We start from the raw sequence: 16,034 nt of genomic DNA on the forward strand, positions 1-16,034 counted from the left end.
TGGACTGCCATAGGGCACCCACATGAGGGATACTGAGATGCCAGGTGGGATAAGGTGTGAAGGACACTAATCTTCCAAATGCTGAGCACCCCTAGGGACATCTGGGCTGTGATGCCCATCTGGGGTGCCACCAAGGGGCAGGGTGCATATGCTGACAGTGAGTTCTGCTCTGAGCCACGCTGTGAAAAGACCCATCACCTGGCCCTCCACTGTCCTTTCCCTAGAAGGCTTTTGCCTCCACCTGTAACGTGTATGGCCTCAAAGGAAGCAGGGAGAAACAGAGGCCCCTACCCAGGGTCACAAACCTCACGTGGTCGCTTTCCATGGTCCAGATCTTGAGGCTGCCTCCCACCTACTCCACGGTTAACTCCATCCTATCCGAGCAGACTTTTCCCCCTCCCCAGTTCCCCCAAGACAGCACTGCTTATGAGCAGACCCCATCTCTGCCACCAGCAGGTAAGACCTTGGCAAGGGGCTGTGCAAGGCAGTGCTGCCCCTGGGGCAAAGCCATTGCAGCAAACTGTGAGCAATGCTCATCTGCCCCAGCACCACATCTGCTGGGCGAAACCCAGCCTTCAGCCGCTGCTGGGCCCCTGGTATGGCAGGGGGACAGGGACAGTGACACTTTACTCCAGCTGATTGCATGGCAGAGGCACCCACTGATGCCCCAAGGGAGGCCTCTGGGACACTGTGGCCAGACCCAGCTGAGCAGCATGGCTGCACCCACGTCCCTTGGGCAGAGGCTGGGGAGAAGCTGTTCCAGCCTCCTCATCCCAGCCTGGCAATGACACAGTCCTCCTGCCACCAACACTGGGGAGCAAGCACTGGCTTTTCCTCCACTTGAAAAATCCCTGGAATAACCCAACAGCCCTGCTAACAGCATGCTGCTTGCTCTTGCTTTGAAAAGCAGTGCTCCCTTACACCTCTCTTACATGGTGCTGCCCCTGATTGTCAGTGTTAAGATCCCCCTGCAAAATAAGAGCAAAGTTTTATAAAATCCTAGGGAATGTGAACCCCCCCCATCCCCATGGCAAGACCTGCATCTGATGGGGCTCCTCCACCACCCATGCCCCAGGCTGGGCAAGCAAGATGCCTTAGGCTTGGCTCTGCATCTCATCCCCCCTAACCCAGGCCATGGTGAGAGAAGGAGGACGTGAACCCCAAGTGACTGCCCAGGCCACACATCCAACAGATCTCGGTTTATTCCCGGAGCGCGCAGTGAGCGGGGTGAGGAAGGGGGGCTGCTGGGTGGGCAGCAGTGGTTATTGCTGCAGGCGCATCCTCCAGTGATGACAGGGGTCTGGGGGAAGCTAACTGCCTGCTTCTACAGGGCAAAGGATGGGCCATCACCCACTGCCAAGCTGGAGCCACCTCGTTACCCCAGAAGAAGGTGAGGGGAGTGGAGGAGCACAGAGAAGTGCAAATATGTTGGCACTGGAGTCCATCTGCACTGGGCAAAGGAGCCCAAGGGAAAAGGAGTGTAGCAGTGTTGGAGAGGGAAGGAAAGGGGAGAAAATCCCAACTGTGTGCAGGAAAACACCCCCTCCCCCCTCCGCCCCAAACTGCCACTCCCTCCTCTCTGGGGGGTGGGATTGTCTCTTGGGTGCTGTGGGCCATGAACTGGGGCAGCACAGGCCAACCCACTGTGATGGTAGTGGCATTGCTGTGCCCATGTGGAAGAGAGGAGCTTCTGTTGCACTACAGGGTGGCAGGGGAGCCCCCAAACGTTCAGTGCTTAAGTTTCAGGGCTTGATACAGCGGTGGGGCAAAGACAAGGGCATGGAGATGGGAGGGGTGTGTTGAAGGCCACGCAGAAAGAGCCAATGGGCTCCACGCTTTGGTCGTGTTTAGTGGTGATGACTGCAGTGCAAGGACTTCAAGAGGAAGAGTATAGTCCTTCCTCCTCCCAGAAGGCCACTGGGGACCCCCAGGAACCCACTGCCTCTGCCTGGTCAAGGCAGAACCTGCTGGTGCTCCCAGGCATGGGCACAGAGACAAGTAACACATGCCAGCAGGGCTAGGGCAGCACTAGAGCAAGTGATACAAATCCCTTATCTCTTCCCCCTGCAGCTCCTGCCTCTCCGTGCTCAGCAGCTGGCCCCTATCCTGCTCCTTCACTCCTGCCAAGCTTGGTGCAGGGATGCACAGGTACTCCATGCTGCTTGCCCTCCTCCTGTTCTGGGGTGGGGAGAGAGGAGGGGGGGTGTGGAAAGAAGCCCAGCCCAGAAGAGGAGAAGGGCATGCCCTGCCTGCCTTGACCCCTGGTCCACTGGAGAGGGTGGCATGATGCTTGCCAGGAGGCAGGGCTGGTGGCTCAGCCAGGGATGGAGCAAGGGAGGAAGAGTATCCTGTGTCCACAGATCCAAGGAGAGGCACTTGAAGGGGCCTGGCCCCCCGGGGTGTCCCAGCTGCAGTGGATCTGTCATGGCTCCTAGCCGAACATCGTCAGCAACAGCCACTGGGAAAGAGAGGGAGAAGGGATGAGCAGGAGCTGGTGCATTTTTGGCATGCCCTCGTGTCCACTTTGATAACCCTCCAACACAGAGCCTGAAGCAGCCACATTTGGTCACTGTGATCTTTTACGGGTTCTTTCCTTACCCAGGGGGCTGAAGGGCTTTCTACCACCCCACCCCAGCTGCCCTATTCACCTTAGTGCCTTGTCCCTTTATCTCCCACCCCACTTCTGTGCCCATCTCATCACTAGGCTGAGCTCTCACCTCAGACAGGTTCATGACAGCGGTGCCAGTGCCTTCAGGGTCCATGCTGTGGAAGAACCCTGCAGGGGCACAAAAGCAGGGTAAGCAATGTGTCCCTCTGTCCCTGCCCTCCCTGTCCCGGGACTGGCACTCACTGAACATGGCCTCCAGCTTCACAAGGCAGCAGACAAAGTTGTCGAAGTCCACACCCATGTCAGCGTCTGCATAGCGAGCCACCACCACCTGATGCAGCTTGTTGTTCAGCTTGAAACCTGCAAGGCAGAGGACAATCAGCACCCTAGGGAGGCAGGAGAGGAGGATGTAACTATAAAAGTCCACATCCCCACCCGAAGGGGCCACCAACCCATGGAAGAAAGGACACAGAGTCCAGCCTCAGTAGGAAGAGGAGATGCTCTCCCTGGAAACATATAACTAGTTAGCCCACTGGTCCACTCTAAGCCTCTGCTTTGCCACAACAGGGCCCTGCAGGTTAGAGGAGGACAGAGACTGGGACCACCTTATGTGTGTCCCTAATGCCAAGGCTCCAGCACTTAACATGACTGAGACAGAGAGAACCCACTGCAGACATGGGCCACATCTCACTACCATGACAGGTTGACTCCAAGCAGGCAATATAGGCTACTTGAACTCTTCTCCAGCTACTTGGGACAGGGCTCTGACAGCAGGAGCCCCTTCACCAGCACCATCCTTCTCCAGACATACCAGCTGATTCTAGAGCCATGCGCATCTCGTAGGAGCTCATGGTGCCCGACTTATCCAAGTCGTGCTGGCGGAAGATCGTCTGCAAAAACATCATGGAGGATGTGAAAGGCAGGCCCTCCACCCTGGCTGTCCCTTCACCCCACTGCTGCAGGAGGGGTACTGCTACTGTGCAGTGCACCATGACCCCCCCACTCCTACTCACCAGCCAGCTCCGGATCTTGTTCCATAGGATCTGGAACTCAACTAGCCCAAGGCGGGCACTGCCATCTTTCTGGGGAGTAGAAGGTCAAGGAGAAAGCATCTAGCAAAGGGAGTGGTGTAAAGGCAAAGCCATGAGATCCTAGACACCTGAGGCAAGGAAAGCCAGGCCATGCTCAGCCAGCCCAATTTCCCCCCCAAGCTTCCCCTCTCTGTCCTGCAGAATCAGCAAAATCAGAGCCTGCAACCCAGCAGGAAAAGTGCAATGCTTAAACCAGCTGCCGTGCCACTCCCCAGGGGAAGCCGTGCTGCTGCTGTAGCAGGCACACCATTGAGATGTCCTCGGAGCAAAAATTGCCTGGCCTGCAGCAAAATGGGATGCTGCCGGGCCAGGCTGGAGAAGGACTCAAGAGGTGCTCCTCTGCCCTCAATTGACCCCTCAGCTGCATGTCCTTGTGCAAGCAGAAACACAGGTCATGGCTCCTGTCACTTTCCACCGCTCCTGTCACTTTCCACCTCTCATCCTCAACCACTGGACAGGAGGGTTTTGGGGGAAGGAACCCAACAGCCCTCAGGAGTTTCCTCCCAGAGGGGAAGGTTGAAGTCATGAGTGGGGCTGGGCTGCCTTGTGGCCTAAAGCAAGCAGGGGAAATGATGACTCTTTCAAAAAAACCTGCTGCTAAAGCCCAGGGCCACAAGGACCCCTTCCTTTCTTTCTTCCTCTGGTTGAACCAACTCAGCATGGCTGGAGAGCCAAGCCTGAGCTCCCACAGAGAAGCCTGGGGAGCTAGCCCCTGCCTGCAGCATCAAGAGGGATACATCCATCAGATTGACCATGTTGCGGCAGGAGTCCAGGCTGAACCCATCTGTCTTCAGATCTTTGTCTGAGGAGGAAGGAGGAGGTTGAGTATGTGCATCAAACCCAACCTGCTCAGCAGGCCTGGGCCATGGAGAGCAAGGGGCAGGAAAGGCAGCGCTTACGTCTAGCGATGACTCTGTTCAGAATAGTCCGGAGCTCGAAGACGCTGATTTCCATGTCCTGCAGCAGGAGCAGAGTTAGCAGCACACCTTGCCTGCTCTCCACTCCACTTGTGGCCTTTCCCCCCCTCCTGCCTTAAGTCACAAAACATCAGGGTGCCACTGCATTTCCTGCATTCCCAGAAGAGTCTGGGCCACAGATGGATGTCCCCTCCCCAGATCTGCTCTTGTCACACCACCCCTGGGTGCAGCTGGGCTGAGCCGTGGCAGAGATGGACTTGTCTTCAGGATGGGACTGAGGGAGTGTGGGGTGGGCTGCAGCTCTCACAGCTAGGGATCCCATCTCCCCCCAATCCAGGCCAGGGCCCTCCAGAGCTTGGTACAGCTGTACCCACCTCCCCTGCCAGCTGTTGGAACATGTTCCTAAAGCCGTCCTCTATGTCATCCTCCGTTATTTCCTCCTAGGGTGACACAGGCCAGAAATAAGAGATTAAGGATCAAACCTGGGCTCTGCCCTGCCTTCCAGGCTCAGCAAACCCAAACTCTTTGGGAAGGGAAGCTCTTCTTTGTTAGTCTCATCTTTGTTACTTCCCTTATCCCCATCACCTCAACCCTTCCAGCCCCTCTCCAGCCACAGAGACATCCCAAACCCAGGAAGCCACCTCCTGCCTGCAGCTCACCCTCCCAAGACCCAGAACCTCAGCACCGACTGCACCAAAGTGGCAGCTCCTACCTCATCTGCCAGATCTGCTGAGATCTCCTCATCCAGCTCCCTGGGGATGAAAACAATTTGATGAGTGGGGTCCCCAGCCAGCAGGCTGCCTGTCGTGGGGAAATGTCCCACAGCTCACAGACACAGGGCATCCTCTGGCCAGGCAGGGACTCACGCTGTGTCTGACTGCTTCTCGGTGAAGACCCTCAGGATGAAGTCGGCCTCCTTGTGTGGCTCGAAGGTGGAGGGCACAACAATGTACTCGCCGGGGGGCAGGCGGATCTGGTTGCTCACCTCCCGCAGGTTGATGAAGGTCTCAGACCGTGCTCGTGACTGGTTTCTCAGGAAGAAGTCCTTCCTTAAGTGCACATTCTGGCTGCCCTGGGCCTGGGGAAACGAAGGCACTTGTGGAACACAGCCTTGCAACGAGGGGTGGACCCACAGGGAGCGGCGGGATTGAAGGCAGCCCCATCAAGCAAGACATCCCTGATGGCTCCCAGCAGGAACCATCCCCCCCACGTGAAGGTGGCCAGTACCCATTAGCACTCTGGCCACTGCCAGCATGGTGGGAGCACCCACACCACTGGGTGCACATGTTGATGCATGTGCATTAACCCATTCCTGCTCTCTCTTGTGCTACCCTCCAAGAGGAGGTAGGCTCCAGCAGCTCAGCACGTACCTCTTCAGGAACCTGCAGGGAGGAGAGAAAATGGAAAAAAATATCAGAATCCCAGTACCTCCCCATCCCTTACAGCTGCAGGGAGCACAGGACGGGGGACATTAAGCCACAGACTGGCCAAAGCAGATGGGAAACGTTTCCTTGAGGACTGGGGTGCCAGGTTGAGGTGGGACTGGCAAGGGTTGAGCCAGTCCCCAGGAAGCAGCTGAGGGGTGGGCAGGGGTTACCTCATAGACGGCAAAGCCAATGGTGTGCATGTCGCCCCCCACACGCCGCTCCCGCCGCCGGTGCTTCTGCATCAGAGCCACCAGGAAGCTGCAGGCCACTTCATCATCCCCAGGGTCGTCGTCCTCTTCCAGCAGCTTGATCTTAAACTGTGGGTTGATCCAGAATGTCGCTGGGAGGAAGAGGATACGTGGATGAGACACCTGGCTTCATCATGCTAGAAGGGGTGGAGAGATGGAGGTGAGAGGTACCTGGGTGATTCCTGCAGCCCCCAGCAGTGCTCCCCCGGCGCCATGTGCCCTCGAACACCTGTGTGTGCCACCTGCTGAGCTCATCCTTGGTGAGGGCATCGGGGGTCAGGTTGCAGATCTCCAGCCTGGAGAACTCCCTCATGAAGTCCCGGAAAGACATCCTGTGGGAAGCAGGCAGGGGCTGAGGCCAGGGCACTGCTGCAGGGGAGGAAGGAGAGCGCAAGCAGCTCTGAGCCCAGCCAGTGTTTTGGAAGAATCTTGTGACAGCAAGGTATTTTACCCTGGGTAGCTATAGCTCATTTAAAGCCCACTGCTGGGTTTGGGGGAGAAGAGATGTTTGCCCTTCTTGGATGTTTATTTTGCATTTAGCTGGGCTGAAGTTCCTTGAAGGCAGGAAAATTATTAACTACATCAGATGAGAAAATATTAGCAGGCTCTCCAGTGCTGGAAAGCCAGCACATAAAGGCAGGTCATGTGTTTCAGGTGAAGTAGGACTGCAGGATCTCTCCCAAGCTCCTCTGATCTTTCCCGGGCTGGCTGCTGAAAAAGAGCAGCATTCTGCTCTGGCACTCACCAGAACTCTCCATCCTCCATCCTCAGCTGCAGCTCTTCCCTGTCACCAGGGTCAATGCTGTCCCACTCAGAGGAGCTGGAATAGTAGGAGAGACACAATTAGATGAGGACTACTCAAGGCGAAGTAAGAGCATTTCAGAGCTGGCCCTCAACTGCCCCCCTCTATGATATGAAGGGCACTGCACGCTGAGAACTTGCCCTGGGCAGTGCCATGCTCTCACATGCCATGTTTGCAGTGCCTGCTGGCCTGCCAGTGGTGGGACTGACATCCCACCTGTCCAACTCACCCATCGCTCCAGGCTCCAGTCCACTCCACCTGACCCCAGGGGTTCCTGATGCGGATGAGCTGTTCCTGCTGACCCCGGTAGTTCACCTGCCAGACACCAGACACAGGAGGTTGAGCCCATGCCACTGGCCAGCCTATTTTATTGCTATTAAATTATCATCTAGCCAACTCACATTTCTGAAGGCTGTGACAGAATAGGCATGGCCCTTCACCAGCTTCTTGAAGGTCACTGCTTCCATGTCAAAGGCACTTGTGATCTGAGGAGAATGTGCAAATCTCAAGTGAATGTGATTAAATTCACAGACTCACAGAATTGTCGAGGTTAGAAAGGACCTCTCAGATCAATGAGTCCAACCATCAGCACAAAAAAAAAAACAACGAAAAAACCCCTCCAAAATCCCCTCAAAATACACAACTAACCACACACACTCCACCAAAAAACAACCACAAAAATCCCCAATCTTGGCTACTAGAGCATGCTCTGAAGTGCCACATCTACACGTTTCTTGAATACCTTCAAGGATGGTGACTCAACCACTCTTTCTTATATCCAATCTAAACCTCCCCTGCTGTAACTTTAGGCCAATTCATGTAGCCCTATCCCTACCCCTTCACTTCCCTTCACTGCCTGGAGAACTCCCCTTGCTTTGCAGTGCTCCAGCCAAGACAAGCAGCATGCAGCAGCTCCCTATGCTCAAAGGCTGCTGGCTGAGGGCAATTTAAAGAGAGTTGCCCTACCAGAGAACCCTGAAGATCCATCAGGGAACCACCCAAAGTTCAGAAAGCATAAAAACAACTTAATGAGAGGGAACAGATGGAAAACCTCACCCCAGATAATTCTCAGATGCTGTCATAAGACACGGCCAAAGCTATAGTCAGACAATAGCCCACACTTGAGATGGACATCCCCATTCCATCCAAAGCAGCCCATTCCCAGCAGCTGGGCTGCAGCCCCACATGCTGCACCCCTGGGCTGCCATGCTGGCTGTGGAAAGGGTGCTCTGCTAAGAGGGGAAAGAAGCAAACTCCCACCTGGTGTCTCAGCAAGGGGACTGCTGGCACCATCTCGGAGTGCGAGGCCTCACTTCGGCCATGGCTGAGCCAGAGCCCCTGGCTCATCCCAGCACACCACTTACGTCGATGGAGCAGCCCAGCAGGGATCCCCTCTCCAGCGCCTTGCGGATGATCTGGGCCATGTTGCGTGGCGGCCGCTTGAGGTCGTACATCTCTGCCACGCCCCCGGTGAAGTCCTCGAAGCCCTCGGTGGTGCTGCCCCCCGAGAGCGCCTCGTAGCAGCCGTTCAGCCTGAGCATCAGCAAGGGAGAGGGGTGACAAGGACATAGCACACTGCTGCTCCCCAGGCACCCAGCACAAGCCGGGACAGGGATAGAAGAGATGCCCTCCCTTCTGCCCTGCACAGTGAGGTGCCCTGTCCCTCACCCACCCACGTGCCCACCATGGGGGTACCCACTTGGCATAGGCTTTCTCCAGCAAAGCACTCCAGAATTCAGTGCACTCTGCTGAGTGGACAAACAGGAGCTCCCCATCCTTGGTGGGCAGCAGGTCATCCACCACCACATCCACCCACTCACCGAACTGCCAGATCTGGGGGTCAGGAGAGAGTGGGGTGAGCTCGGAACATCACACGACTTGCTCATCCCCACCCTAGAGGGATGCTCCCATTCCACCAGCCATGGAGGGCTGGGAGCTCCTAGCCCACCTGGAAGTGGAAGATGCCAGCATAGTCCTCCTGGAAGCTCTGCCCATGGGGCACCACGCGGTGCAGGAGCTCCTCATTGAGCGTGAGGGAGCCGATGGCAGCCAGCAGCCAGCAGTCACCTGGGGAAGGAGAGGAAGCTGGTGTGAGCCCTCGCTGCCTCCCTAGCTGGGGGGGCACCCACCTAGAGGTGGTGGATGTGTAGGAGCCCATGGCATGCTATCCTTGCAAATGCTTGGGGCTCCCCAGCTCAAAAAAGCATGTGTAGGAACTGGAGAGGGTCCAGCAAACAGCCAGAGGTCAGGCACCCAGGCTCGCTCAGCCTGTCTTGGAGAGCAGCATTCCTGACCTGGAATCTCTGTCTGGACCATTGCCTACAGCCAGCATCAGCAGCCCCCTCCTGCAGCTGTTTATCTAGACCCTCCAGGCACGCACTTGTGTGAGTGCCCTCCACATCTCAGTGAGTTCTGCAGCAGAATTACACTTTGCATTTAAAACAAGGCTTTTCCAAGAGAGAGGTTTAATGCTGCTGCTCCAGCTTCTCAAATTGCGAGGAACATCACCGCACTTTTCTTTCCAGATGCTCTTAACCACAAGTGGTGCTCCAGGCCAGCACTGCACTTTAATTTATTTGCCTTGGTTTCTCTTTTGCCATTCCGGCCTGTCACACCTTAGCCTTGAGCCTAGAAAACCTGTACCAGGCTGTGGTTTGACAAAATGGCATTTCAGACTTTTTAATGACCAGTTGAACACCACCGTGGTGCTCTTGGGCTATTATGTGTTCCAATTACCACCTCAAGATTGTTCCAATTACTGGATGTATTTAAAGTGGTGAGTCTTGAAACCAGAGTATCCAAAGATACACAAAACTTCCAATCAAGTGGCCAACTTGATCCACATCAGGACAATGCTCTTGGTGGTACCCAGATCTGGTTCTGATGACCACGAAATCCCAGTTGCCAGCCCTGCCAGCCTAACCAGCCCACTAACACTGCTCTCTGTGTCTCATTGCCTTTGGCTTAGGACACACCCCTGGAGAACGGCTCTCCTCTCTATTCCCTTCTGCAACACTGCATTGCTTTGCAAGCACTTTGTCATGACCAGCACATTTCTCACCATTTACCAAAGCAGGGAGCTCTTTGGAGCAGCTCCTGGCATTTTTGTCAGTGTGTGTCAAGCATGGATTCACTCAACATCTCCTCTGACCATGGTCAGCCTCCGCACTTATCAACCCATTCTCATGGACCCTTAACCTAGAGCCACCAGGAAGCACAAGGGGTCATCCACCTTCCAGTTTCCACCACACTAAGTGGGAAGGGAGCCTTGCCTATAGAGATGGTTGTGCAGAAGCTGGCATGAAAATGGAAGTTGCTGTGAAGTTGGTCCATCCTCAGCCTTACAGAAACGACTCTTCTCCAGCCATGCCAACCCTTCCCACATGCTGCTCTCCAGACTAAGGTCCAGGGACACAGCTCCAGCACTCACCCAGAGCCCCCTGGCAGATATCTGTCCGGGTTGCACCGCCAACAATGAATTGAGGGTCATCTACTAATTCCTGCAGGAAGAGGAAAGAATCAGATGCTGGTGCTGGATCTTGGCAGGTCCTGGTCTCCTGGTGGGCTGGAACTCACTGCAGCTGTGACTCAAGAGGAAGGGTATCCAGCCCTCAGGAGATGCACTCCACCTGCCCTCTGCCAGGGAAATCTGCTTGACTGCAACCCCAAGGCCATCACAGTAATACAAGGCAAGATCTTCTGCTGCAGCCATGGGAGGACACAACCAGATGGACTAATATGCATTCCCCTTGCACTGGTGGCACCAGGGAATATACACCCTCCAAAGCCCCAGTCACCAAGGGTGACACAATCCATGCCACAACACCTAGAAGCAATGACATAGCCCACCCATTTTAAAGCCCACAGTCTGCTGCCCAGAAGCAGGGTCTGCCAGACATGATGCTTCTCTGAGCTGACATTCATGGGACCTTGCTCTAGGCCCCTGGGAAGGGGGGTTGTAAAGCACTTGAGGGACTTTGAGAACCAAGAGGAGCAGGCCAGGGCCAGGCTGCAGCTTGACAAGCCACATCAGTGCAGACACTGCAGAGCAGGGACACCAGCCCAGCCCAAGGAGAAGCAAGCCCAGCACTTACCGACGGGCGCTTCCACTCCACCCCCCGTGTCTTGCTGGAGTGCGGCCCCAGCTCCTTGAATCCGAGGGCAGTGGGGCCAGCTGGGAACTGTGGGTCCCTAAAGAGGGTGCCACTCTCAATACACTCTTGTTTGAGGGCCTCATAGTCCTGGTTCAGGTACTTGACAGCGTTATCGTGCTGGCCAACCCCCTCGGCTCTCAGGCGGTCTCTCTCCAGCCGAGCAGCCATCCCACCGAAGGGCATCATAATGCACCGGCAGCACTACCTTCGGCTCTGCTCCCTGCAACAAGACAGGTACGGCCGGGCTGAGGCAGAGCCTGGTACCTGCACAGCTCCCTGGGGACACTGGCCACTTCACACAGTGCCAGGCTTGGGGCTGGGTCCCCAGTTCCCCACCACCCCACAGCAGGGACCTTCTCCACCGGCACTGCCCCGGGGCTGCGAGCAGAGCTGGCACACAGAACATCCCCAGGGTGGGCCCACGCGGCGGGAGGACCCCCCCAAACCCCATTCCCAGCAGCAGCCCCTTCCGAGCCACCGCCTCCAGCCTGGCCATCGCGGCCCGGCTGCCTCAGGGCGGGCAGAGACGCTTCCAGGGCCGGCGGGGCAGAGGCAGCTCCACGCCACACTCCCGTCCCGGCCGAGCCGGGAGGAACGCCCGGCGCTTTCCGCCCCCCGCAGTCTCTTCCCGGCGCAGCTTTCCGGCACCTTCCTTTGTCCCGGCTCCTCCTCGCCCGTCGCAGCTGGGAGGGCGTCAGCGGCCGCCCCGCAGCTTCTCCCAGTCCCGGGTGCCTCTCCCTCTCCCTCTCCCTCCTCCCTCTGCTTCTCCCTCTCCCTCTCCCTCCTGAAGCCGCCCCGGCTGCCTGAGCACTGAGTCAATAGGGCCGGGAAGGGAGGAGCCCCGCGGGGCGCCAGGACAGCTCTATCTATGGGGCCGGGGAGGACGAGGGGAGGAAGAGGCGGGACGGCCCCTGCCAGCACACACAGGGAGGGTGAGGCAAGCCTCGCCGGCGGGGCAGCCGGCTGGGAGGCACCGGGGACGGGCTGCAGCGGGGCACCCCGGCTCCAGGAGCCCGGGGCCCGGCACAGCCGCCCGCGCTGCACCGCTCCCTCGCCCTGGAGAAGGCCTTGCCGCAGTCCTCCCTCCTGGGGGTTTTGATCTGCAGCTCCTCGATGAGCGCTTCGAACCAGCATGACACAGCCACCCGGCACGCCCAGCCCTGCAGCCCTTGCCCCACGGCACCCGCGGCGGTGCGGCAAGCCCCAGACTTCCTCCCTGTGCCCAGATGCCTTTGGCATTGCTCGGGTATCCACAGCAGGAGCCAGCGCCCACCACACTGCCCAGGCTGGAAGGGGCCTCTGGGGACCACCTGGTCCAACGGCCCAGGCAAGCAGGGTCACCTGCAGCAGGGCTGTGGGGCAGGTGCCACTGCCATGGGCCCCCTGGAGCATGTGGCTCACCCTGCCACACTCCCCAACCAGCCTGGTTCCCACTCAGCAGGGCTGGTGCTGAATACTCTGGACGTTTCTCTCTGCAAGGCAGCAAAGCAGTCCTTGGGTAAATAGCCCAGGAGCCAGCAACCCACTCAAAGCAGTGGGCTGAGATGCCAGTGCTGGCCTGCTGCCTCCCCAGAGTCCTGTCCCATGGGAGCAGGGAACCGGCTCCACAGAGGCAGCTCTCCTTGTCCTGAAGTGCTGGGATAGCTAAGGGAAGGCAGGCAACACTGAAAAGGGTGCAAACTCTTGGCATGTGCACAGGGCATAAATCTGGTTGCTAACTCAGAGGGCTATCCAAACCAGAAGCTTTTCTGGAGGAAAATCTACTCTCCATCACTCTGCCTGCCCTGGGATGTTCTAAACCCACTGCTCTTCTCCAAGGCAGCACCAGTCCGTCTCTCTTATTGCCCCAAATCTGTGGAGGTCAGCCTTTTCCCATCATCTCCTCCCTCCAACTCCTGCTCTGCACCCAGCACCCTGGCAGCCTCTCCCAGCAGTGAGGCAATCGTTGCCTGCAGAGCTGGAGGGATAGCTCCTACTGTCCAAGTCGCTGCCCAGAGACAGGCAGGGGGGCTGTGTGAAGAGGAATCCCAAATGCAGCCATCTGCAGAGCCTCCAGCTCCCACCCCACCACCTCCCTGGCCCTCACACTGCAGCCCACCAAGGGCCAGGTAACTCCCCCTGCCCACAGGCTCCCTAGACCCTCTCCCACCCTGCCTACCGGCACCGGCCATGGCTGCGGACGCAGAGAGCTGTGTGCTGCTGAGACACGGGCTCCGTGTGAGTTATTCTTAGCTCTGTGGCTCAAAATACTTGGGAAGGTTGTGCTCAGTAGCAGACAGGAGGTCACGCAAGCGCAGAGCAAGGAAAAATACTTCAGACCCCAGGATGGGACAGGAACCATGTGCAGCCTTGAGCAATGGGGTCTGTTGCTGACAGCCCCCCCCTCCTGGGCTGATGCTGATGGACACTGCAGGTCCTCCACCGGGGAGGAAGGGGTGAGCAGAGACAAGCTAAACTCCTGGCACAGTTTTCCATGCCTGGCAGCATCCAACCCACGTTATGATGCTTTCCAGTATTGAAGACACCTCTGATCCCGCCCAGATGCCACCAGAAAGACATGCTCATCCCTGATACCTGGTGCATCTTTAGCATGTGTCCTGGATAGCATAATTGCTTAAGTCCAGCCAAAAATCTCAGCAGATCTCTGTTTTGCCAGCTGATGTTGGATACTGAAGTAGGGAGCAGAGTCTCCCTCACCCTCCTTAAAACCAGTCAGGCCCGGTCACCGCATCCTGCCGCATACTCAGCTCGGGGCGAGGAGTCACAGCCGCCCACAGGGACCCACACTGCGCAGGCAGCTCTCAAGCCCTTACCAGCCCTCTAGGTGACATCCTCATTTCCTACAAGCTTCCCCTTATGCTCTCGAATCCCCCCTCGACAAGATGCAGCGTTAGCTTGGCGTGGGTATCGCATCCCGGGTGTCTGCGGTACCCAGCTTAGTCGCCGCCCTGATTAGGAAGCCTCCGTGTCTCTGCGGCTGCCTTATTTAACGCAAAAATCCCCCCCGGATCGAAAGGGGATGGGGAGGATCGGCAAGCCTGGAGCTGCTCAGAGCTTGGGGGAAGCAAACGGGGGGCCCCGCGGTGCTTCCCATATGCTGGGGGTCGGTAAGGGTGAGGATGGGGGTAGGATGGACTTACGGAAGCTGCCGCCGCCCTGCCCGCTTGAGCCCAGCCCAGCCCCGGCTCGGCCCCACAGAAGGTGGGGTTTAGGCAGGCAGGATGTGCGAGCAAAGCCGGGATGGGCGGTGGGAGGGGAAATTAAAGGCACAGCGGCCGTTCGCAACTAACGGGAAGGGATTTACCGGGGCTGTTGGTGCGGTTCTGTTGGTGTGTCACCCTCACCCAGCTCCCAGGGCTGGGATTGTAGCACTGGGCTGGGCGCGCTCCTTCCACCTTTGCTCCCGGCGGAGGGCTGGGTGCACACGGAAACCGGTGCTGGAAGGAGAAGACGAATCAACTTTCCACTGGGAAAGGACTTGGAGTGAGACAGCACTGCTCCACGTTGCTGGCACCCTGGCTTAGTTGACTGGAGCTATGCACTGTGCCTTGTCCCAGGGCTCGCTGAGCTTCAGTTGCCAGGGCTGAGCACAGTGGACCCAACAGTACCACCCACCAGGGTCCCTTCTTCTTCCCTGGTGCCTGAGGAGGCTGTGCCCACACCACCTTGCTCCTGCAAGCCCAGGCAGTTATGACCAACAACCCTGCTGCCAGCTGTCCCAGCAGTCACAGCTGGCACCCATCCCACCAGCTGCCCCTTGCTGCTGGTGCCAGCAGGGCCCACCCTGAGCAGGCACCACTGCCCTGTGGCTCCCGCAGCAGGGCTGCCCCAGCGTGCCCTCTGTGACTCAGGGTGCAGCTATGCCGGGTGGTGCCGGTTGCTGGCAGGCATGGCCACAGCAGGGCTCAGCACAGCACCCTGCAGCCTGGTGTGGCGCAACATGGCTTTGTCTGGCGTGGCACGGACCAGCACAGCATGGTTTGGTGTGGCTTAGCCCAGCATACTTGTCTTGGTCTGGCATGACCAGCTCAGCTCAGCCCCATTTGGCCTGGCCTACCCCAGACCCCACCTGCCCAGCTCTGGGAAGATGCTCTGCACTGCTCTCCTTCTGAACTCAGCGATAGACAGGAACTGGATTCAGGAATGCATGGATGAGGATTGAAGGCAGAAGGGACAGAGCCCTCCTTAGACATTAGCCATGGAAGAAGATAGGTTGACCCTTGCGATCCCTCAGCTTTATACTGAGCATGATGTGTATGGGATGGAATACTTCTCTGGTCAGTTTTCAGTCACCTGTTGGGTCCACTCCTCCCTGCAGGTGCAACCCCTTTATGGCCTTCCACTTATGGCACATAGGAAATTTAGCCATGACTTTGTTCTCTAAAAGAGCAACTATAAGCAAGAGCCCTTGTGCATACCACTCATACCATTACCTTAGCAATAACTATAAACATCATGTGTTATCAGTCCTAGAAGCAGACATAGTCAGAAAAATATGCCTTTAACTTCAGAAAGTGCAGTCACTTAAAAGAGAATTAACTGAAAGGTAAAATTACTGAAAGAATAATTGGTTCTGTTCTGGCTCAAATCAGGACACAAGACTTCTTGCTAAGCAAGGAGCAGGTTGCGTGTGGCGTCAGGATCTGTGTCCCTAGCCTGAGGGAAGGGCAACCAGGACATTCAAAACCAGCTGTAGCAGGGCCCTTCTGCTGCACACACAAAGGGACACACTTTGGCCCTGGCCAGGAGCCACCACAGCTGCCCCATCCCCACCTAAGAGAGGCCAC

The 16,034-nt window shown here is 57.2% G+C and overlaps 1 protein-coding gene across 2 annotated transcripts; it reads right to left on the reverse strand.

Moving 5' to 3' along the window:
- Window positions 1–1,184: 1,184 nt before the first annotated feature.
- On the reverse strand, window positions 1,185–14,452 carry CAPN11 (calpain 11). 2 transcript variants are annotated; one of them, XM_051614665.1, is made up of 22 exons: window positions 14,388–14,452; window positions 11,188–11,467; window positions 10,524–10,593; window positions 9,042–9,160; window positions 8,793–8,926; window positions 8,458–8,626; window positions 7,495–7,578; window positions 7,323–7,408; window positions 7,037–7,111; window positions 6,463–6,623; window positions 6,214–6,383; window positions 5,987–5,998; window positions 5,483–5,694; window positions 5,329–5,368; window positions 4,991–5,056; window positions 4,599–4,656; window positions 4,437–4,501; window positions 3,622–3,690; window positions 3,420–3,498; window positions 2,852–2,968; window positions 2,718–2,776; window positions 1,185–2,458 (listed from the first exon to the last, which is right to left on the reverse strand). In XM_051614665.1, exons 2-22 carry the CDS (start codon window positions 11,431–11,433, stop codon window positions 2,432–2,434), a joined length of 2,118 nt encoding a protein of 705 aa, XP_051470625.1. In that variant the 5' UTR covers window positions 11,434–11,467; window positions 14,388–14,452; the 3' UTR covers window positions 1,185–2,431. The 2 variants fall into 2 exon arrangements, with proteins under 2 accessions (XP_051470625.1, XP_051470626.1); XM_051614666.1 differs by lacking the exon at window positions 14,388–14,452 and adding an exon at window positions 13,406–13,473.
- Between the last annotated feature and the right edge of the window lie 1,582 nt (window positions 14,453–16,034).

Source organism: Apus apus, chromosome 3 (assembly GCF_020740795.1).
Source record: "Apus apus isolate bApuApu2 chromosome 3, bApuApu2.pri.cur, whole genome shotgun sequence".
Lineage (NCBI taxonomy): Eukaryota > Metazoa > Chordata > Aves > Apodiformes > Apodidae > Apus > Apus apus.